Source organism: Thalassophryne amazonica, chromosome 2 (assembly GCF_902500255.1).
Source record: "Thalassophryne amazonica chromosome 2, fThaAma1.1, whole genome shotgun sequence".
NCBI classification, from domain to species: domain Eukaryota; kingdom Metazoa; phylum Chordata; class Actinopteri; order Batrachoidiformes; family Batrachoididae; genus Thalassophryne; species Thalassophryne amazonica.
This window is the reverse complement of record NC_047104.1, coordinates 129,987,766-130,011,511: the sequence shown is the minus strand read 5'-3', so window position 1 is coordinate 130,011,511 and position 23,746 is coordinate 129,987,766. Positions and strand designations below refer to the sequence as shown.

General features: G+C 43.6%; 1 protein-coding gene across 1 annotated transcript in view; it reads right to left on the bottom strand.

The window, feature by feature from the left end:
• The window catches only part of otog (otogelin), a 336,135-nt gene that overhangs the window by 288,528 nt on the left and 23,861 nt on the right, over nt 1-23,746 (bottom strand). The window contains exon 4 of the mRNA XM_034163547.1: nt 10,254-12,339. Within this exon, the coding sequence (XP_034019438.1) occupies nt 10,254-12,339 (2,086 nt within the window). The remainder of the gene's footprint in view (nt 1-10,253; nt 12,340-23,746) is intronic.

Below are 23,746 nucleotides of genomic sequence, written 5' to 3'. Positions count from 1 at the left end.
TCTCATCTGACCACATGACCTTCTCCCATGCCTCCTCTGGATCATCCAGATGGTCACTGGTGAAATTCAAACAGGCCTGGACATGTGCTGGCGTGAGCAGGGGCACCTTGCGTGCCCTGCAGGATTTTAACCTATGACTGCGTAGTGTGTTACCCATACAATCATTGCGACTGTGATCCCAGTTCTTTTCAGGTCATTGACCAGGTCCTCCTGTGTAGTTCTGGGCTTACTCAGAATCATTCTTACCCCACAAGGCGAGATCTTGCATGGAGCCCCAGACCAAGGAAGATTGACACTCATCTTGTGTTTCTTCCATTTTCTAATAATTACACCAACAGTTGCTGCCTTCTCACCAAGCTGATTGCCTATTGTCCTGTAGCCCATCCCAGCCTTGGGCAGGTCTACAATTTGGTCCCTGGTGTCCTTAAGTAAGTAAGCAAGCAAGCTTTATTTATGAAGCGCCTTTCACAGACCAGGGTCACAAAGCGCTGCACATGGCATACAAAAATAATCTAAAAATAACATACGAAAACAATAAAATACAATATTAGGCTAAAAAGCTAACTTAAAGAAATGCGTCTTTAGTTGCCTTCTAAAAGTATCTATACAATCCAGAGAACGAAGGGCACAGGGAAGCTCATTCCAGAGGCTAGGCGCCACCACTTTAAAAGATCTGTCCCCGCGAGTTTTAAAACGGGTCCGAGGAACCATCAACAGGTTCTGATTGGACGACCTGAGGCTCCTGGAGGAAGCATAAGGCTGGATCAGGTCCCTGATGTACTCCGGTGCCTGTCCATGCAGAGCTCTAAAAGTCAATACCAGGATTTTGTAATGAATCCTGTAGGAGACAGGCAGCCAATGCAAAGTATTAAGAATAGGAGTAATATGGTCCCCCCTGCGGGTGCAGGGTAAGCAGGCGCGCAGCAGAATTTTGCACAACCTGCAGTTGGGCCAACTCCTTATTCAGACAGGTGAAGAGACTGTTACAATAATCCAAACGCGATGAGACGAACTCATGAACAATCATCTCAAGCTCTTTTAAGTTACCATCTTACGGAGCTTAGAGATGTTCCGAATTTGGAAAAAACAGTTCTTAACCAGGTAATTTGTGTGCTGCTCCAAAGATATCCCTCCATCCAAAATGACACCCAGGTTACGCTGTCTGCTTTTGACTGTGCAGCTTAGGCTACCGCGATGCTGCTTAATTCCAGGTACAGCACTATCTGGTGCTACAATCAGAGTCTCAGTCTTATTGGAATTTAACTACAGACTGTTCTCAGTGAGCCATTCCTTAATTTTGGCCAAACAATTTGTGAGAGAGCAGAGTTTCTGTGGCTCAGTTGTCTTAAAAGAGCAGTACAGCTGCAGATCATCGGCATACAAATGATAGGACACATCACTGAACTGCTGGATCAGCTTGCTGAGAGGAAGGAGATACAACGAGAACAAAACAGGTCCCAAGACCGATCCCTGTGGCACACCCCACAGAAGATCTGCAGATTCCGACACTGCATTGCCCACCGTCACACTAAAAGTTCTACCAGTCAGGTAAGAGGTAAACCACTCTAAAACACAACCTGACATTCCAACCAAATCCCGCAATCTGTTTATCAGAATGCCATGGTCAATGGTCTTGGCCATCGTGGATAGGTTGGAGTGTGATTAATTGAGTGTGTAGACAAGTGTCTTTTAATACAAGTAACTAGTTCAAACAGGTGCGATTAATACAGGTAAAGAGTGCAGAATAGGAGGGCTTCTTAAAGAAGAACTAGCACGTCTGTGAGAGCCAGAACTCTTGCTGGTTGGGAGGTGATCAAATAATTACTTCATGCAATAAAATGCAAATTATTTAAAAAAAAAAGGAATACGTCTGATCGGGTGTTGTTGTTTAAACCATCCAAAAAAAAAAGTGTCCAAAGGCACAGACATCTAAACCAGTCACTGCTTTTTTCCCCCTGTCTACATATATAGTAATGGTAAATGCCACACTGGCAGAACCATTTATGTACATTAATACATATATATGCAATTTATTCTTGAAAGACAGAAGGTATGTAGTGCGTGAGTGAACGTGGTGTGCGTGTGTGACCCCCATCTGCCCTTCCCAATCACCCTACAACATCCTACTCAAAGCCAACTGACAACTTCTATCAGGAAGGGCTGACCACCAAAACAACACAAAGACAGACAAGAATGAAAGACAAGTGGTGAAGGCAATAACTGTGAAGGGAGACACAGAGGAAACGGGACCCCTACCATACAACTTACCAGGACAAACAACCACACATGAACAAGTAGTGACAGCAACAGACTGTTGTCTAATTAGTGAGCATCCATACCTTAATCTAGGACACCAGAGTCTTGATCCCCTTGAGAGCACCCAAAACAAAATTGTGGTGATGGCCACAAACACACAACCATCCACACACAGAGACCCAGATTACAGCTAAATATCCAACCACTATTGTGGCTGGTGTGTTGGGCCAAGACAAAAGTACAGAACCTTACCATATGATGTGGACCACTCTGGCATGTCAGAAGCCATACGGCCGACTGCAAGCAAACACGAAAATGGGTCCAGGACACAGGGGACCAGGAGAAAAGGGCAGCGGGAGGGCACAGTGACCACAAAGGGCAAGCCACCAGAGCCACAGGGGCAGCACAAAGAACCAACAGGGGAACAGCCCGGTGGTGCCAGAATGCACCCCCCCCCCCCCACGTGCACAGGAAGCAACCCCATACCCAAGGGAAGCACACAGGGCGCAGGCATTGGTCCACCAAAAGGGGGGCCCCAGAACCACACCACCCAGATCACGGCCCCCAAAGGGGGCACGTGGGGCCAAGGAGCCACCGCAACCGAACCCAAAGCGCGAGCAGGGACCACTGAGCCATATAAAGGCAGGGCCCGGCCCCCAGACAAGAAGCGAGACCCAATCCCCCGGACCAGGAAGCACACGAGCCCCCCCCAACAAACAAGACTCCCCCAGCGCAGCCAGCAGGACCCCTCCAAACCCCCCAAGTGAGCAAAGATAATGTGTTGCATTAAAAACAGGGCAGGAGACGGCAGGTGGCAGACTGCCATGGGAGGCTGTGGCACACGCCTGTACCACAGCCTGCCCTGCAAATCCACCACCACCTAGTGACCCCGACTCTAAATTAGTGAATGTGTTCACTAAATGTGTAGAAATAAAATGTGTGCATTAAAATGGCAGGGCAGGAGTGGCGGATGGAGATCGCTGTGGGAGGCTGCAGCGCACAGCTGCACCACAGACTGCCCTGCAAACCCATCCCCAACACTTGACTGCAAAACTATTTGAACCCTATAATGTGCTACTTAAAACCCAATATTAATGTGCGTGCATGTACTGAGCTGGTGAAGTGCATTAAAAGGGTGTGACATGTGAGGCCCAACCCCAAGCAGCCGGCGGAAGGAGAGGCGCGGTACAAGGAGCGGGCAACACACCAGCCCCATTACTGGTCTTAAGAACACTTTAATTACAGTCAGTGATATCTAAACAAAACAGAGCAAAGTGTGATTATTAGCAATTTTTACCGCTTATCTAGGTTCGGATCGTGGGGGCAGCAGCTCCAGCAGGGGACCCCCAGACTTCCCTTTCCCAGGCCACATTGACCACCTCCAACTGGGGGATCCTGAGGCATTCCCAGGCCAGTGTGGAGATATAATCTCTCCACCTAGTCCTGGGTCTTACCCGGGGTCTCCTCCCAGATGGATGTGCCTGGAACACCTCCCTAGGGAGGCGCCCAGGAGGCATCCTTACCAGATCCCCGAACCACCTCAGCTGGCTTCTTTCAATGCGAAGGAGCAGCAGTTCTACCTTGAGCTCCCCACAGATGACAGAGCTTCTCACCTTATCTCTAAGGGAGACACCAGCCACCCACCTAAGGAAGCCCATTTCGTCTGCTTGTACCCACGATCTAGTTCTTTCTGTCATGACCCAACCCTCATGACCATAGGGGAGAGTATGGATGAAGACTGACCAGTAGATCGAGAGCTCCCTTTTTGTCACAACAGTACAGCTGAGCAAATGCAACACCATCCCTGTTGAGCTGATTCTCCAGCCAAGCTCATGCTCCATTGTCCCCTCACTCATAAACAAGACCCGGATGTACTTGAACTCCTTCACTTGGGACAAACCTCATTCCCTACACAGAGTTGGCAATCCATCACTTTCCTGCTGAGAACCATGGCCTCAGATTTAGAGGTGCTGATCCTCATCCCAGTCACTTTACACTCAGCTGTAGACTGACCCAGTGAGTACTGGAGGTCACTGGCTGATGAAGTCAACAGTACCACATCATCTGCAAAAACCAGTGATGAGACCCTGAGCCAACCAAACTGAAGACCCTCCTCCCCCGACTACACCTCGATATCCTGTCCACGAATAACACAAACAGGATTGGTGACAAGGTGCAGCCCTGGCAAAGGCCAACCCCCACCGGAAACAAGTCCAACTTACTGCAGAGAACACGAACACAGCTCTCGCTTCGTGAGTACAGAGATCGGATGGCCCTGAGAAGGGACCCCCCTCACTCCATACTCCAACAGCACCTCCCACAGCATCTCCCAGAGTACCTGATCATACGCTTTCTACAAGTCCACAAAACACATGTAGACTGAACAGGCATACTCCCAGGCACCCTCCAGGATCCTTGTGAGAGTGAATAGCTGGTCGGTTGTTCCACGGCCAGTGCTGTAATTAATTAAAGTAAATTAACGTGTTATTTTGTCAGCCATAATAACCTAATAAAAATAAATAAATGATAATCACAAATTGTTTGCATGACAGTAACACACTCACAGGCAGAAACATCCAGCAGAGTGAAAAAAGCCCTGTCTGTCTTGTTGGTAAATCCACTGCCGCTACAGTCCGCTCTTTTCACAGTTGTGTATGATGTAATCACATCACGTGCTGTGTACACCAGGAACCCATAAAGATTGCATTGAAAGCTCAGTTTTGTGAAAAAAATACTGATTTTACATGAGAGTCTGGAAGAGATGTGGTGAAATGATTTTTCAACCTAACTGAAAACGTGCCACAATGGGAGGGACCTGAGTGGACACTAAAGCCTGGGTCCCACCGAATAATGAAGGATGAAGAAGGAGCCACGCATGGGTGTGGAGTGATTATTCAAAGAATGACCCACGTTTTCATCTAACACGTATCCACTACTAAGGTGCCTCTCTATACCCCGCACGTGGCACGTAGAAGCCACGACCGACAGGTCATTAGAGCCTCGAATGGCTCATATCAGCCATGCTAAGCCATGCATGAGCCACATATGAGCCACGTAGTGCTGTGTAGTGTGATGTTATCAAGCTATAAAACATTAAAAATAGTTATCTTAAGCTGTTCAAAATATATTCCACATGGAGCAGGAAAGAGAGGGAAAAAAAAGCGTCCAGATGAAACAGTCCTCTGTGATTCCAGAAGTGAGCTCAGCGCACAGAGCAGGTGGAATTGTGTGCAAGAGGAGAGCCGTTCTAAAAATAGCCTCTCAGGTCCTGCGTAACTGCCAGGCGCACGGATAATGGGCTTTTAGCAGACTCGTAATCACCATGCAAATGCCTCTAAGCCGTCGCAGTAACTCGAACACAAACTGCACCACACTGTTGTTGCTAAATTTTGAGCATCTTGAAATTAGCGCCATACTCAGAGGAGCCTCGTTAACTGAAGATAATGCCTCTAAGAGCCACTCTGAGCCACTATACTGCCACGATAGCTCACGAAACAAACAAACAAAAAAAAAAAACAGGGTGCGTGGCTCCTTCTTCACTCCTTCACTCGGTGGGACTGAGGCTTAACACTCAGAGACAGATCAGATGGTCTGGAACACTGATAAGCACTGTAACAGGGATAGACTCAGACAGAAAAAAAATCCCTCCATTTCCCGTTTGGCAGTGTGTTGCTCAACTCGTCCTTATAAACGAGCCACCCCTGAACATATTGCCAGACACTTTTGAAGGGAAAAAAATCATTTTACATATTTCCTTGAGCTTCAGAGATCAGCACCAAATCAGCACCTATAATGCGTTTTCTCTCTCTCTATGGTACTGTGTCCACAGCTGGAATAAATAGAAAAAAAAAAAATTCCGCTGTGACCAGGACACAGCAAATACTGTAAAGTTGCAATGTGCTCAATGTGAAAATTGCAGTGTACAGTGGCATACCGATAATCTACTGTTCAGTCATCTCTGCATCCACTGTCCCATCAGGGAATGGATCAGGAGACAATCTTCCTCACCAGCAAGGGATTGCCACGATGACAGATATTTTCAGTGGAATTTGCACTACAAATCCACATTTGATTGATATTAAATAAACGTTTACTTAGAAACTGCACACTTGTAATTAAAAATGCCGGTACCATGAAACCACTTTGGATGTCATTACCCAGAATTCTTACAACCACAGCAGGTTAAAAAAATCCTTTAGTTCATTTGTTTTCTGGTGTGAGCTTGTGACTGGAACAAATGGCTGAATTGAGGTGAAAGAAAATGTTCCCATCCTTATTACCACCACTGTGATACCTTCAACAAAGCCTTTAATCCTCCACTGCTCCATTGGAGCTGTTCAGTGGCCATCGGATCAGATTGTAGTTGTACTGGACAGCTTCCAGGTGTGAATATGCTACTGTGTGAATGTGACTGGAGCATGCCTGGAAAAGAGAATTTCCTCACATCACATTTTTCCTGAATACTCCAAGTTAATTCTGTGGCTCGCACTTTATGGTTGGTGCCAATTCTCAGTATGACAGCAGGAAGTTGTGTCTCCATTTTAAAAGTAAAGGACACTTGATAAGGCCACACAAGTCAACTGTTGAAGCAGCTGCTCTGACTTGTGGCACCAAGATAAGTCTGTGCTTGTCACGGTGGCAGCCCAAGAACCCACTGGTGAAAACCTGTGGTGATCGAAGCAATCAGGCTAAAGGTCTTTCCTGTATGGTTAGCATACAGGGATGGATACGGCAAACCAGAATGACTGCCTCAAATCTGGTCCCGCAGACTGACTCAGAAAAGGGAGGCAGATCTTAGTCCAAGCTGTTTTCAGCAAGGTGCTTACCTGGACTGAGGACAATGTGGGCAGTGTAAAGAACACTTTGATGGATCTCATCAATCTCAATGACATGCCCTCCTCAGAGGAGGCAGGGATGGAAAGCTTGGGCAGAACTTGTGCCATCTCCCTAGTGGAAGTCACAGTGGTAGTCAAAAAACTCCCCTGTGGCAAATTGCTGGGAGTGGACAAAATTCGCCCTGACGTGGTGAAGTCTCTGGAGGTTTTTCAGCTGTCATGGCTGACACATCGTTGCAATGTTACAAGGAAGTGTGGGACAGCACCTCTGGATTGGCAAACTGGGGTGTTGTTCCCATATTAAAAAAAAAAAAAAAGGTTAGAGGAGTCATACTTCTCAGCCAACATTACTCCAATCCAGGGTGAGAGGGATCAACCACTATCTTCCTTGCTCGCCTCAGGGCCCTGGAGGTGTACAGGTCCTGTAGGGATGGCAGATTGCAGTCAATCACCTTCTCTCCTGTGTGGATGTTATGCTGCATTCTGCTCCTGTCCTTAGCAGTGGCAGCAGTATACCAGACAGTGATGGAGGACTCAATGACGGCAGTGCAGACGTTCACCATCATTGGGTTGGGCAGGTTGAACTTCCTTAGCTGCCGAAGTACATCCTCTGTTGTGGTCTCTTGGTGAGAGCTGACATTCAGCTCCCACTTGAGGTCCTGGGTGATGGAGATCCCCAGGTAATGGAGGGACAATACAACTGTGACTGGGGAGTCACACAGAGTGATGGGGTTGGCCAGGACTGGGTTATTCTGAAGTCAACAACCATCTCCACTGTCTTGGGGCATTGAGCTCCAGATTGTTCTGTTTGCACCAGGACACCAGGTGGTCAATCTCCCATCTGTAGGCAGACTCGTCCCAATCAAAGATGAGTCCGATGAGGGTTGTATTGTCCACAAACTTCAGGAGCATTACAGACTGGTGACTGGAGCACTTGGGAAAAGAATAGAAGGGAAAGAACACAGCCTCGGGAGGGATCCGGTACTGATGGACCGTGTGTTAGAGACGTGCTCCCCCAGCATCACGTGCTGCCTCCTGTTGGACAGGAAGTCAGTGATCCACCTGCAGGTGGAGTCAGGCACACCAAGCTGAGAGCACGTGTCCTGCAGCAGGGCCGGGATGATCGTACTGAAAGCAGAGCTTAAGTCCACAAACAGAATCCTGGCATAGGTTCCTCGGGAGTCCAGATGCTGGAGAATGAGGTGGAGGGCTGTGTTGACTGCATCATCAACTGACCTGTTGGCTCTGTAGGTGAACTGCAGGGGATCCAGGTGGAGGTCAGAGATGGCCTTGAGGTGTGTGTGGACAAGGCGAAGGTCATCATCACCACAGAGGTCAGGACATACAACATCCAGCCCACATTATCCCACCTCAAATGACCTCACAGAGAGCTCGGTGAAGGTTGTCAAAGGTCTCATGAAGAAAGTGCATGATGTAAAAGCAAATTTTCATCAGAGTTTAATGATCTATCGAAGTGCACCACTGCAGAATGACCTATTACCAGCCCAGATGCTGATGGGATGACGCATACGCACAAACTTACCAATACAGGAGCACCTGTTGAACCCAAATGGAGCACACAAAGTCAAAACTGATAAAATCAGAGAAAACCAGAAACAAAAATAGTGACATGACATGAGAGCTAAAGAAATGAGCAGCTTAAAGCCAGGAGAACATGTCAGAATTCGAGATCATGTGACTCGCATCTGGAACATCCAAGGATCAGTACAAAGAGAAATACCAAGCAACACATTCATATTAAATCCAGACAGACCATGGGACGTTGACGAGAAGAAACCGTGTGGCTACCAAGCCACAAATGTCAAGCCAGTGTTCTGTGCAATAGCCTGACAGTGCACTTGAAAGTGTGGACACCACGAATGACCCGGCTGAGGAATCATTACAGGGCCAACTGCCAGATCCTGTTGCGCTGGGAGACGACAGTTCAGTGAAAACACCAGTGAAGATGGCAGACAAAACATGTTCCAGCATCTCAATGACTCATTGAGAGCTGCTAAAAAGAAAAAAAATGTTCTGAGTTGTTTGAAAAAAAAAAAAACTACAAAATGTAGGGGGTTTTTTTCTGTAAAGGGGAGCAAAGTGCTGTTATGTATTGATGCACTATATTACTCAGAATGCTCAGGTGCTGCACAAGATGGCACAATAAAGAGTTCACAGAGAAACCCATTGCAACCGTCCCGAGCGATTCTTATTATGCACTACAAAGCATAACAATGACTACCTCATAATGTGTACAGTGATAAAAGCACTCACCCTCAGCAGAAACAAATTGGTGATCCAATCAACTATGGTAAAGTATTGCCACAGGTAAGGTATTGTGTTTCTTTTGTGATAGATTCTGTGTGACAAAGGAGCTAACTGTCTGTAGATAACAAAACAAGATTTTCCTTCCATGAGGGTGACAGGTTTTGGTCCATCTGATTGGTTGCCTGAAAAGGTGCCACAGCACCTTTCTGAAAAAAACATTTTCAAAAGGGAACCACTGATCAGGGTCAGCCCCACTAATCCAAGTCATTTAATATTGAGTATAAGATCCAATAACTGTATTTTCCTAGGTATTGCACTTATATAGGGCACACTGATGTGCATCCATTGTATATGCTTGACAGTTTAGCAACTCTGCCATGTATTAAGAAAAAAAAGCACCTTCAATCCAAGCTGTTCCTTATTGTTATGTCTGTTTAATTATATAAAAAGTAAACAGATTTTTTTATACAAGCTCCTCACTTCCACTTAGTGGAACATTGTAGCAAAACCATAACACTCAGAGTAGTAGTCATTGAAAGATGTCTTTTTAGTTAAATATATTTGTTGTTGTTATTATTCAGTTTAATTTATTTCAATTCAAATCAAATTATTCACATAGCACCAAATCACAGTGGATGAAACCTCAAGCAGACCAGACTCAGAGGGGTTAGTTTGGAGCTTCAGCCTTTCTAACAGTGATGTGGTTTTAATAATAAAATAAAATAAAAAAATCTAGAAGAAATTCCCTGCTTTTTCCCCAAGAATCACAATACAGATAAAGTGGCTAAAACAAACGTACTGTTTCCAGGAGCAACATTAATCTTTGCAAAACTAAAGGACGTTATTTTAGTTTTAAAATGTCTTAAGTAAACAGGGCACTCACATCAACCTTACCTGGAAATTTGGGAAACGTTGACCATGCTGCTTCTTTTAGGTGCCTGGCCAGCAGTGAAGTATTCGCTGGATGTTCTTCCACTGATGAGCTTCTACTGGCAGCATTTCCTGATAGCAATGAACTCAATGGTATTTGCTTTGATTGTGAGGATCTGGCCCACGATTGGTTAGATGGTGAATTTAACTGGCTACTTGTAAAGTTGGATGGTAATTGTTGATGTGATGTTTTTGAGCTGTTTAGAGATAGACTGCTTGGTATCAAAGTGTTTGATGATTGGTTAGGAGATGCTTTATTCCTTGGTGACTGGGTTGATGTGTCAGAGCTGGTTGGTGATTTGCCTATTTTTACTGAGCTAGGCAGAAGTTGATTTGCTGTCAGAGAGGTATCTTCTGACTGGTTGGATGGAATTTCATTAGATGATGACTGTTCATGTTTTGCAGTACTACTTGTTCTTAGTGTTTGGCTGGATAGTTGCACCTGTTTTGATGATTGGCTAGTTGGTGCTATACTTAATGATGACTGGCTGGACAGTCCTTTTTTGGTTGGTGATTGGCTGATTATTTCAGAATGGCTATTTGGTAACTTGCTGGTCAGTGATTGGCTAGATGTCAATGTCTTGGTCAGTGACCAGCTTGCTGGTGTTGTGTTCATTGGAGAATAAATAGACTGGGCTATATTGATTGATATTGACTTTGCTGGTGGTTGGTTTGATGGGGCCACGTTGGTTGATGATTGGCTAGATGTGGAGGTCTTGCTTGCATATTGGCTATGTGGTGATCTGCTAGTTGGTGAGTGATCAGATGGCGTATTCCAAGATTTTGGATGAGTGGCTAACAGTGTGTTGGTTGGTGATTGCTGAGTTAACACTGTGCTAGTTGGTGTCTCGCTAACTGGCACTGTGCTGATTGGTGTTTTGTTAGATGGTTCGATACTGGTTGATGATGTGTTGGACTGTGCATTCTTGGTTGGTGGTTGACTAGCTTGTGCTCTGCTGGTTAATGATTGACTGGATGGTGAACTCTTGTTTGGTGGCTGGCTAACTGCTGCTGTGTTGGTTTGTGTTTGGCTGGATGGTTCTATACTCCTTGATGATGTGTTGGACTGTACATTCTTGGTTGGTGGTTGACTAGCTGGAGCTCTGCTGGTTAATGATTGAATGGATGGTGAACTCTTGTTTGGTATCTGGCTAACTGCTGCTGTGTTGATTGGTGTTTTGCTGGATGGTTCTGTAATTGTTGATGATGTGTTGGACTGTACATTCTTGGTTGGCGGTTGACTAGCTGGAGCTCTACTGGTTAATGATTGACTGGATGATGAACTCTTGTTTGGTGGCTGGCTAAGTGCTGCTGTGTTGATTGGTGTTTTGCTGGATGGTTCTGTAATTGTTGATGTGTTGGACTGTACATTCTTGGTTGGCGGTTGACTAGCTGGAGCTCTACTGGTTAATGATTGACTGGATGATGAACTCTTGTTTGGTGGCTGGCTAACTGCTGCTGTGTTGATTGGTGTTTTGCTGGATGGTTCTGTAATTGTTGATGTGTTGGACTGTACATTCTTGGTTGGCGGTTGACTAGCTGGAGCTCTGCTGGTTAATGATAGACTGGATGGTGAACTCTTGTTTGGTAGCTGGCTAACTGCTGCTGTGTTGGTTGGCGTTTTGCTGGATGGTTCTGTAATTGTTGATGATGTGTTGGACTGTGCATTCTTGGCTGGTGGTTGACTGGTTGGTGCTCCACTGCTTAGTGAATTCTTGGTAAGTGGTTGGCTAACTGGTACAGTGTTGGTTGATGTTTGGCTGGATGGTGCTGTACTAGTTAGTAATTGTCTGGATTGTGTATTCCTTGTTCGTGATTGACTGGGTGCCATGGTGCTGTTTGGTGATTTGCTTGATGGTGCATTGCTATATGCTGATTGATTTGAAGCTATAGTAGCTGCAGATGATTGGTCAGAGCCAATGGTCATTGTGGAGGTCAGCATTGTTTCGGAACTGACAGACACTGGGTTGGATGTAGTAGCCACAGTAGAAGAAGAATCAAAAGCAGATGATGTGTTGGTTTCTAACACAGCAGCATGTTGCCAAAGGTCCTTCAAAGAGAAAGATTGTCATATTAAAATGTATTCACTGGAAATGCTGGAAGAATTCATACATAAAACCATAACTAATGGGACCTAACACTGATTCAAAACCTACTGCAACAAAATAAATTTGATCATTTTCGTGTCCAGGGTTTTAATGTATCCCATAATCCATTTCGTGCCAGAGAGTTGCTGCAGTCAAAACAACATAGAGAATCCACATGATGACAATTGTAAATAAATATTATACTACAAAAATGTAATTTTTTATGCTTTTCATCACATTAATAAGAGAATACATGCATGATAAACTGAAAACTTGCTAAAACAATTATAATGAATAATCCGTGTCTGCTACATTTAATCTGCGTAGAATTTAATAAACGCTAACCGAATTTCAGACATATATATTAGTCTGGATCAAGCAGCCGATCTGCTCTGTGTAAGCCTGATCCCATCAGATCTCAGAAGCGGTGCGGGACCTGGTTAGTACTTGGATGGGAGACCTCTTTGGAACACCAGCGGCTGTGTGTGTTTCTCCAGGTAACACTGGAGTTGCGTCAGGAAGGGCATCTGGCGTAAAACCTGTGCCAAATATCAATGCGGCTCTGGCTGTATCCGCTGTGGCAACCCCGAACACAAAAACGGGAGCAGCCGAATGGACAAACAATATTAGTCTGGATCAAAGAGGACAAACAGTGTTGTAAAGAACAATAATCAAGACGTTAAAGAGCAAACTTCACTTTCTCCAGGAACGACATGATCAGGAAGCGAGCGTAGCTTACAGCAGCTCCCATCGAAAATAACGGAGAGACAGCCTGTGATTCTAGCATCTTTACATAAAACAAACACAATAACAACGTCTATAAACCCAGAGAATATATTCACGAGGGTTTTAGGCAAAATATAAAACTAGTTTTATGTTGCGATGTTAATGGTGTGCAGCGTTAACCGCGTTAACCGTGTGCAGCGGTTGAAGTGCAGCCCGATGTCATGGTCTGGCCCTTTTGGGGCCAGCTGTTATGATTTTGGACCTTTTTTCCATGTTCTGAGCCTCTATGCCATATCTTATTATCATTGTCATGTTCATGTTGTTTGCTTTTGTTTCATTTATTCTGTGTGTATCTTTTCTTTGCCACATATTTTGTTTTGCTTTATTGTTTATTATTTGCTTTCACTCTTGGTCCCTTAGTTGCTTTAGTCTTAGTTTCATTGTTTATCACATTTATTATATTATGCTTTAGTCACAGGGTTTTGTTATTATTTATCGTCAGTGTTTCTTATCTGATTATGTTCCATTTGTTATGTATTGCACTCTGTTTATCAGTTATCTTGTTTCATTAATTGCATTATTCCGTAGTCATCGGGTTTGTTTATTCTCTGTTTATCAGTAGTTTATTTTGGCTCTTCTCTTTTGTGATTTCAGTTATGCTTTTATGTCCAGTTTTGTTTTCAGTTCTCATGTTCATGCTCTGTCCTGGTTATAATTGTATTTTAATCTGTCCATGGTTTCTGTTTTTGCCTCATCTTTGTTTGCCCCTGCACCAGCTCTTGTGTCCTCGTCTGTCACTATGACTCTGTTTGCTCTGTGTTTTCTTCCACTTCCATTCTTGCACCCGCTCACATGTCTTTGTCTCTTTCATCACTCCACTCTGTGTTTTCCTGCCTTCACTTTCTTGCACTATGCACAATCTTTGTCTTTCCCGGTCACGCCCCCTTCCAGAACTTTCACTGACACCTGCATCTTGTTTCACTGATTACACCACCAGTTATTTAAGCCCTCACAGTCTCACAGCTCACCGCCAGATTGTTGTCTCTGTACACCTCCCAGCCCAATTCCTTGCTTTGTTCTTGCCTGTAAGTATTTTGACTCTGCCTTGTTTTTGACCTTGACTTTGGCTTGCCTCTGATAGCTCTTACACCATGTTTTTTGACCTGTGCCTGTTTTTTGTACCACGTCTCAGTCTCTTGTCCTTTTGCTACCTTTGCATCGCTGCTGGACAACCTGTGTACCGAACCCCTGCCTGTTATTAAACCATTTGAACTTTATCAGTCTTGCGAGCTTGCATTTGTGTCCCTCTGGTTTGTGCCATGCTTGATACCCGATCAGAGTGTCTCAATGCAGTTCTCAATGTTACTGAGATGTTGCAGTGCGGTGACCTCTCCAAGGTTTTGCGGGATTTGAAAACTGAAAAGGGTGGTTGGCATAAGTGATGAGCCAACAAGTTCAGCAACCCAAAATGTAGCTCTCGCAATGTAAACTGATACACTGCATACAAAAAAGTCACATAATGTCAAGCAGAATTTCAAAAGCAAGCTTTTAAGAACAGTTCACTTTTTACAACCTTGGCGATATTCCAGTAAAACGCTGCAACCAACAAGCAAGCGAGTGCCCTAATCATCTTAAACAAGTACATCATGATAAAAAAAAATTATTTTGTCAACAAAATGACAAACAAGGAATACATGATTGTCCAAAGGACAGTGTTGTTGCAGTTACTTTGAAAAGTTACTTTATTAGTTACTTTTTACAGTTATTTCATTAGTTCAAGTTGTTGGCAGCTGCTAATAAAGTAACTGATCAAATCAATTTTATTTATATAGCGCCAAATCACAAACAGTTGCCCCAAGGCGCTTTATACTGTAAGGCAAAAGCCATACAATAATTACAGAAAAACCCCAACGGTCAAAACGACCCCCTATGAGCAAGCACTTGGCGACAGTGGGAAGGAAAAACTCCCTTTTAACAGGAAGAAACCTCCAGCAGAACCAACTGTACTCAAAGCCCAGGGTTCTCACAGCGTACCGGCCTGTTACGCTGCAACTGGGCCGTTACGTTGTTTGAGGGTGTTTAAGGTAACTAGTATTCTAACTTGGTTACCCTTAAGACTGAGTAATCAGCAGTGTAACTATCCATCCATCCATCCATTTTTTTCCGCTTTATCCGGAGTCAGGTCGCGGGAGCAGCAGCTCAAGCAAAGCCGCCCAGACCTCCCGATCCACACACACCTCCCCCAGCTCCTCCGGGGGTACCCCAAGGTGTTCCCAAGCCAGCCGAGAGACGTAGTCCCTCCAGCGTGTCCTGGATCTTCCCCGGGGCCTCCTCCCAGTGGGACGTGCCCGGAACACCTCTCCAGCGAGGCGTCCAGAGGGCATCCGGAAAAGATGCCCGAGCCACCTCAACTGACTCCTTTCGACGTGGAGGAGCAGCGGCTCGACTCCGAGCTCCTCCCGAGTGACCGAGCTCCTCACCCTATCTCTAAGGGAGTGCCCAGCCACCCTGCGGAGGAAACTCATCTTGGCCGCTTGTACTCGCGATCTCATTCTCTCGGTCATGAGCCAAATCTCATGACCATAGGTGAGGATCGGAACGTAGATCGATCGGTAAATCGAGCGCTTTGCCCCCTACTCAGCTCTCTCTTCACCACGACGGTCCGATACAGCGACCGCATCACTGCAGATGCTGCACCGGTCCATCTATCGATCTCACGCTCCATCCGTCCCTCACTCATGAACAAGACCCCGAGATACTTAAACTCCTCCACTTGAGGCAAGGACACTCCACCAACCTGAAGAGGGCAAAGCACCTTTTTCCGGTCGAGAACCATGGCCTCGGATTTGGAGATGCTGATTTTCATCCCGGATGCTACACACTCGGCTGCAAACCGCCCCAGTGCACGCTGAAGGTCCTGATTTGACGAAGCCAACAGAACCACATCGTCCGCAAACAGCAGAGACGAGATTCTGTGGTTCCCAAACCAGACCCCCTCTACACCCTGGCTGCGCCTAGAAATCCTGTCCATAAAAATAATGAACAGAACCAGTGAGAAAGGGCACAAGGGTTGTCCTTTGCCCTTTGCAGTGTAACTAATAGTTACTTTTCTGAGTACTCAATCTAAAAAATAAACAAGTTAGATTACTAGTTACTATATTAGTTATATTCAGCAGTTGCTGCCAAGTTGTCTGCAGCTGCTAATAAAGTAACTATAATGTAACTGTTTAAAGTAACTTTTCAAAGTAACTATGGCAACACTGCCAAACTTGTAGAACTCTAAATGAACTCAAAACCACTTTTCCTCCAAACTTTAAAACTGCATAATGCTGTTATTACTTACAACATATATTTGCTTTAATATTCTTAAATTACGGTTGGTGTTGGCCTAGTGGTTAAGCGCTAGGCTTGAGACCAGAGGATCCTCAGTTCAAATCCCAGCCTGACTGGAAAATCACTAAGGGCTCTTGGGCAAAGTACTTTATCCTCTAGTTGCTCCCGGTGTGTAGAGGGCACCTTGCATGGCAGCAGCCTGACACCAGGGTGAATGTGAGGCATTGAATGAATTAATTTTTATTCAGCGCACACACACAAATACTTAACAAAAAAATCTCTCATAAAACAAAACAAAACCTGTTTCCCAGTTTTGTGCGGCCGAAAGGGTGTAGGCTGAAGCAAAGCTTATAAATGCCCACCCTTTTCACCAGTTGCTATGTACACTAATGACAACAAATACCAAAAAAGGACAAGACAGACAAGCAGAGACAATATAGATTAATCAGTAAACTAAAATATCTGAAAACAGCAGAACAAACAGCAGTATAATGCACAAATAAAACAGAACAGTAATAAAATCAGTTAACCTAATTTTTCGTACTACGTATATTAAGTAATTGTTGTTTTTATCACTGGTGGGCACACTTCCAATAACAGATAATTATCGAAGATAATGTTTTCATTATCGGATTATCTTTTTAGATAAATTTAAAAACCATCATCGGACCATCTGATGAATTACCTTCCGATAACTTTTAGACCGATAACATACTAAACTAAGCTCTGCAAACAGAAACCACTCTATCGTTTATAAACAAAGGAGGACTGGTGACCAAAAAAAAGTAATTTCTTTGAACACCATACTAATATAATCGCAATGTCACCAAGTCATCCAGAGGCATACATGTTTAACTTATGGTTCAAATTTTAACCACTCATTTCAGACAAGTTATTTAAAATGATTGTCATGTCTGAAGTTTATAAAGTGAAAATATCAGATATATGTTTTCGTTTGAAAGTAATGTGCTAATTTTTAAGGTTTTGTGAGCACATGCTGTGCCAGGCAGCAATGCATTATCAATCAATCAATTTTTTTTATATAGCGCCAAATCACAACAAACAGTTGCCCCAAGGCGCTTTATATTGTAAGGCAAGGCCATACAATAATTATGTAAAACCCCAACGGTCAAAACGACCCCCTGTGAGCAAGAACTTGGCTACAGTGGGAAGGAAAAACTCCCTTTTAACAGGAAGAAACCTCCAGCAGAACCAGGCTCAGGGAGGGGCAGTCTTCTGCTGGGACTGGTTGGGGCTGAGGGAGAGAACCAGGAAAAAGACATGCTGTGGAGGGGAGCAGAGATCGATCACTAATGATTAAATGCAGAGTGGTGCATACAGAGCAAAAAGAGAAAGAAACAGTGCATCATGGGAACCCCCACTGCGGTATTGTATCACTTCCTGTTCTGGAGCACAGCGGTGTTTTTCTGTATCTGTTAGCTGTTTAATCTGTGCAGTTAGATTGATCTAGTTATCTAGATTACGATTTGTTTCCCAGTGTAATCTTTACGTGCCTTAACTAAAGCACTCCTTCTGCTGAATCACCTCTAAATTATTTACACATTATTCACTTTGCGTGTTTTTAGGAATCCGCTAGCTTAGCGTAGCTACTAGCTCTTAGCCGATTTAGCATGGTGGCTTCTCCTGTCTCTCCCGCACTTTTCTGCTCTGGGTGTGAAATGTTTAGTTATTCCTCGGCCTCCTTTAGCAGTAATGGTACTTGTAATAAGTGTAGCTTATTCGTAGCTTTGGAGGCCAGGCTGGGCGAATTGGAGACTCGGCTCCGCACCGTGGAAAATTCTACAGCTAGCCAGGCCCCTGTAGTCGGTGCGGACCAAGGTAGCTTAGCCGCCGTTAGTTACCCCCTGGCAGATCCCGAGCAGCCGGGAAAGCAGGCCGACTGGGTGACTGTGAGGAGGAAGCGTAGCCCTAAACAGAAGCCCCGTGTACACCGCCAACCCGTTCACATTTCTAACCGTTTTTCCCCACTCGACGACACACCCGCCGAGGATCAAACTCTGGTTATTGGCGACTCTGTTTTGAGAAATGTGAAGTTAGCGACACCAGCAACCATAGTCAATTGTCTTCCGGGGGACAGAGCAGGCGACATTGAAGGAAATTTGAAACTGCTGGCTAAGGCTAAGCGTAAATTTGGTAAGATTGTAATTCACGTCGGCAGTAATGACACCCGGTTACGCCAATCGGAGGTCACTAAAATTAACATTAAATCAGTGTGTAACTTTGCAAAAACAATGTCGGACTCTGTAGTTTTCTCTGGGCCCCTCCCCAATCAGACCGGGAGTGACATGTTTAGCAGCATGTTCTCCTTGAATTGCTGGCTGTCTGAGTGGTGTCCAAAAAATGAGGTGGGCTTCATAGATAATTGGCAAAGCTTCTGGGGAAAACCTGGTCTTGTTAGGAGAGACGGCATCCATCCCACTTTGGATGGAGCAGCTCTCATTTCTAGAAATCTGGCCAATTTTCTTAAATCCTCCAAACCGTGACTATCCAGGGTTGGGACCAGGAAGCAGAGTTGTAGTCTTACACACCTCTCTGCAGCTTCTCTCCCCCTGCCATCCCCTCATTACCCCATCCCCGTAGAGACGGTGCCTGCTCCCAGACTACCAATACCCAGCAAAAATCTATTTAAGCATAAAAATTCAAAAAGAAAAAATAATATAGCACCTTCAACTGCACCACAGACTAAAACAGTTAAATGTGGTCTGTTAAACATTAAGTCTCTCTCTTCTAAGTCCCTATTAGTAAATGATATAATAATTGATCAACATATTGATTTATTCTGCCTTACAGAAACCTGGTTACAGCAGGATGAATATGTTAGTTTAAATGAGTCAACACCCCCGAGTCACACTAACTGTCAGAATGCTCGTAGCACGGGCAGGGGCGGAGGATTAGCAGCAATCTTCCATTCCAGCTTATTAATTAATCAAAAACCCAGACAGAGCTTTAATTCATTTGAAAGCTTGTCTCTTAGTCTTGTCCATCCAAATTGGAAGTCCCAAAAACCAGTTTTATTTGTTATTATCTATCGTCCACCTGGTCGTTACTGTGAGTTTCTCTGTGAATTTTCAGACCTTTTGTCTGACTTAGTGCTTAGCTCAGATAAGATAATTATAGTGGGCGATTTTAACATCCACACAGATGCTGAGAATGACAGCCTCAACACTGCATTTAATCTATTATTAGACTCTATTGGCTTTGCTCAAAAAGTAAATGAGTCCACCCACCACTTTAATCATATCTTAGATCTTGTTCTGACTTATGGTATGGAAATAGAAGACTTAACAGTATTCCCTGAAAACTCCCTTCTGTCTGATCATTTCTTAATAACATTTACATTTACTCTGATGGACTACCCAGCAGTGGGGAATAAGTTTCATTACACTAGAAGTCTTTCAGAAAGCGCTGTAACTAGGTTTAAGGATATGATTCCTTCTTTATGTTCTCTAATGCCATATACCAACACAGTGCAGAGTAGCTACCTAAACTCTGTAAGTGAGATAGAGTATCTCGTCAATAGTTTTACATCCTCATTGAAGACAACTTTGGATGCTGTAGCTCCTCTGAAAAAGAGAGCTTTAAATCAGAAGTGTCTGACTCCGTGGTATAACTCACAAACTCGTAGCTTAAAGCAGATAACCCGTAAGTTGGAGAGGAAATGGCGTATCACTAATTTAGAAGATCTTCACTTAGCCTGGAAAAAGAGTCTGTTGCTCTATAAAAAAGCCCTCCGTAAAGCTAGGACATCTTTCTACTCTTCACTAATTGAAGAAAATAAGAACCCCAGGTTTCTTTTCAGCACTGTAGCCAGGCTGACAAAGAGTCAGAGCTCTATTGAGCTGAGTATTCCATTAACTTTAACTAGTAATGACTTCATGACTTTCTTTGCTAACAAAATTTTAACTATTAGAGAAAAAATTACTCATAACCATCCCAAAGACGTATCGTTATCTTTGGCTGCTTTCAGTGATGCCGGTATTTGGTTAGACTCTTTCTCTCCGATTGTTCTGTCTGAGTTATTTTCATTAGTTACTTCATCCAAACCATCAACATGTTTATTAGACCCCATTCCTACCAGGCTGCTCAAGGAAGCCCTACCATTATTTAATGCTTCGATCTTAAATTTGATCAATCTATCTTTGTTAGTTGGCTATGTACCACAGGCTTTTAAGGTGGCAGTAATTAAACCATTACTTAAAAAGCCATCACTTGACCCAGCTATCTTAGCTAATTATAGGCCAATCTCCAACCTTCCTTTTCTCTCAAAAATTCTTGAAAGGGTAGTTGTAAAACAGCTAACTGATCATCTGCAGAGGAATGGTCTATTTGAAGAGTTTCAGTCAGGTTTTAGAATTCATCATAGTACAGAAACAGCATTAGTGAAGGTTACAAATGATCTTCTTATGGCCTCGGACAGTGGACTCATCTCTGTGCTTGTTCTGTTAGACCTCAGTGCTGCTTTTGATACTGTTGACCATAAAATTTTATTACAGAGATTAGAGCATGCCATAGGTATTAAAGGCACTGCACTGCGGTGGTTTGAATCATATTTGTATAATAGATTACAATTTGTTGATGTAAATGGGGAATCTTCTTCACAGACTAAAGTTAATTATGGAGTTCCACAAGGTTCTGTGCTAGGACCAATTTTATTCACTTTATACATGCTTCCCTTAGGCAGTATTATTAGACGGTATTGCTTAAATTTTCATTGTTACGCAGATGATACCCAGCTTTATCTATCCATGAAGCCAGAGGACACACACCAATTAGCTAAACTGCAGGATTGTCTTACAGACATAAAGACATGGATGACCTCTAATTTCCTGCTTTTAAACTCAGATAAAACTGAAGTTATTGTACTTGGCCCCACAAATCTTAGAAACATGGTGTCTAACCAGATCCTTACTCTGGATGGCATTACCCTGACCTCTAGTAATACTGTGAGAAATCTTGGAGTCATTTTTGATCAGGATATGTCATTCAAAGCGCATATTAAACAAATATGTAGGACTGCTTTTTTGCATTTACGCAATATCTCTAAAATCAGAAAGGTCTTGTCTCAGAGTGATGCTGAAAAACTAATTCATGCATTTATTTCCTCTAGGCTGGACTATTGTAATTCATTATTATCAGGTTGTCCTAAAAGTTCCCTAAAAAGCCTTCAGTTAATTCAAAATGCTGCAGCTAGAGTACTGACGGGGACTAGAAGGAGAGAGCATATCTCACCCATATTGGCCTCTCTTCATTGGCTTCCTGTTAATTCTAGAATAGAATTTAAAATTCTTCTTCTTACTTATAAGGTTTTGAATAATCAGGTCCCATCTTATCTTAGGGACCTCGTAGTACCATATCACCCCAATAGAGCGCTTCGCTCTCAGACTGCAGGCTTACTTGTAGTTCCTAGGGTTTGTAAGAGTAGGATGGGAGGCAAAGCCTTCAGCTTTCAGGCTCCTCACCTGTGGAACCAGCTCCCAATTCAGATCAGGGAGACAGACACCCTCTCTACTTTTAAGATTAGGCTTAAAACTTTCCTTTTTGCTAAAGCTTATAGTTAGGGCTGGATCAGGTGACCCTGAACCATCCCTTAGTTATGCTGCTATAGACGTAGACTGCTGGGGGGTTATGGGTAGCATAAGGTAATCTCAGAGGTTCACGACAGGACAAATGCATTTCAGACACTCTGTTCAGGGTCCACAGATAACAGAATTAAACTCTAGTGCCTAAAACTCTCGTGAATATATTTTCTGGGTTTATAGACGTTAGTGTATTTGCGTTTCCCATTCGTCTCTACAAGAGTCACATAGAAGTCAGACTTCCAGAGCAACAATTTTAGCTGAGGAAGCTTCTGCGATTTGAAGCGAAACGTCCTTGCGTCAAGCAACCCAGTCCAGTCGAAGATTCAAGCTTCTCTACTATGGAAACCACCTGGACAACTGAGAGCCTACATAGAAACAATATATTTGCGTTTGTTAAATTCCACGCATCTTAAATGTAGCAGACACGGATTATCTGGAATTTTGTTTGACATTTTTTCAAGGCCGCTACTGCCATCTACTGGCCAGGAGTGTTCATGGCAGTATTAAACGTCTAGGTACATGGCTGCTCTCAAAGTGTTGGAATTGTCCATTGTCCAGGCACTTTTTGTGTGAATATATTTGTTAACTTTGTATTCTAAAACTACGGTTAGAAGTAATTCCGACTCCTTATCGGTCCACACGAACGAGGTTGGCGCCATGTTTTTAGTTTTTGTGGAAGTGACGACAAGAGAATAAGGCTCCTGATTGGATAGAATTTTAATCAGTACCGCCACCCAAAGGTTTGGCAGACTAATTACAACACATTTATACGGTTCGATGTGGATGGATTTTTTTTAAACGACGTAGTGTGGATGAAGTTTTTTCCCCAAACTGAAAGGGTAAGATATTCGGTTTTACAAATACCCGACAACATGTGTACATGGCCTTATGTCTGTGAAAGGCACTATATAAATAAATTTACTTACTAATATTGAGTGCACGTTTTACATCATAAACGTTTTAAAACATGCAATTGCGATGACACTTCCAGGGCTCTGTAAAAATGCCTGTTTTTACAAATAAAAATAGAATATTTTACAAAAGCACATTTATCTTTAAACCAACACACGACACACGTCACACTAACGTGTTGGTTTACATAATGGATTACTGAACCAATCACTGTTTAGCACTTTTACCCAGAATGCTTTGCAGTCTGTGTTTGTTACAAAACCTCAGAATTAGTGCCTTATTCAACATTAAAAGATATGTTATATTTTAACTTTGTACAAATGACAGAATTGACAGTAATGGAGTTATTCTATCAGTATTTTCAAAAAAACCACAAGTTAGTATGACTTTATTTTTCAAGACCTCCGCCTGACTGGAGAGCTGAAATTGATAGGGAGCTGGCCTTATGGCTGCTCTCGCTGTGCCTCTGTGGTGGGAGCGTTGTTGTAAACAAGAGCTTCCAGCAGGGGCAGGATGTTGAAAGAAAGATGATTATGATTAGTAAAGAGTTGATTTTGTGGGTCTCTCAGGATTTGTCTGTGCTGCTTTCTGCAGGGGGCAGCATGGTCAAACATTCTTGCTTATTCTTTAGGTCGTTTACCACTTTTGATGTTTTCAACAGCGATCATGTTAGAAATCAATTTCAGTTCTTTAGTAACTGCAAATGTCCCATAGACAACACCGGAAGTTATCGATGATCTGTAACTTCCGATACATTTTTGGGTGGTTTATCAGTTTATCTTTATCAAAGATAACTTTT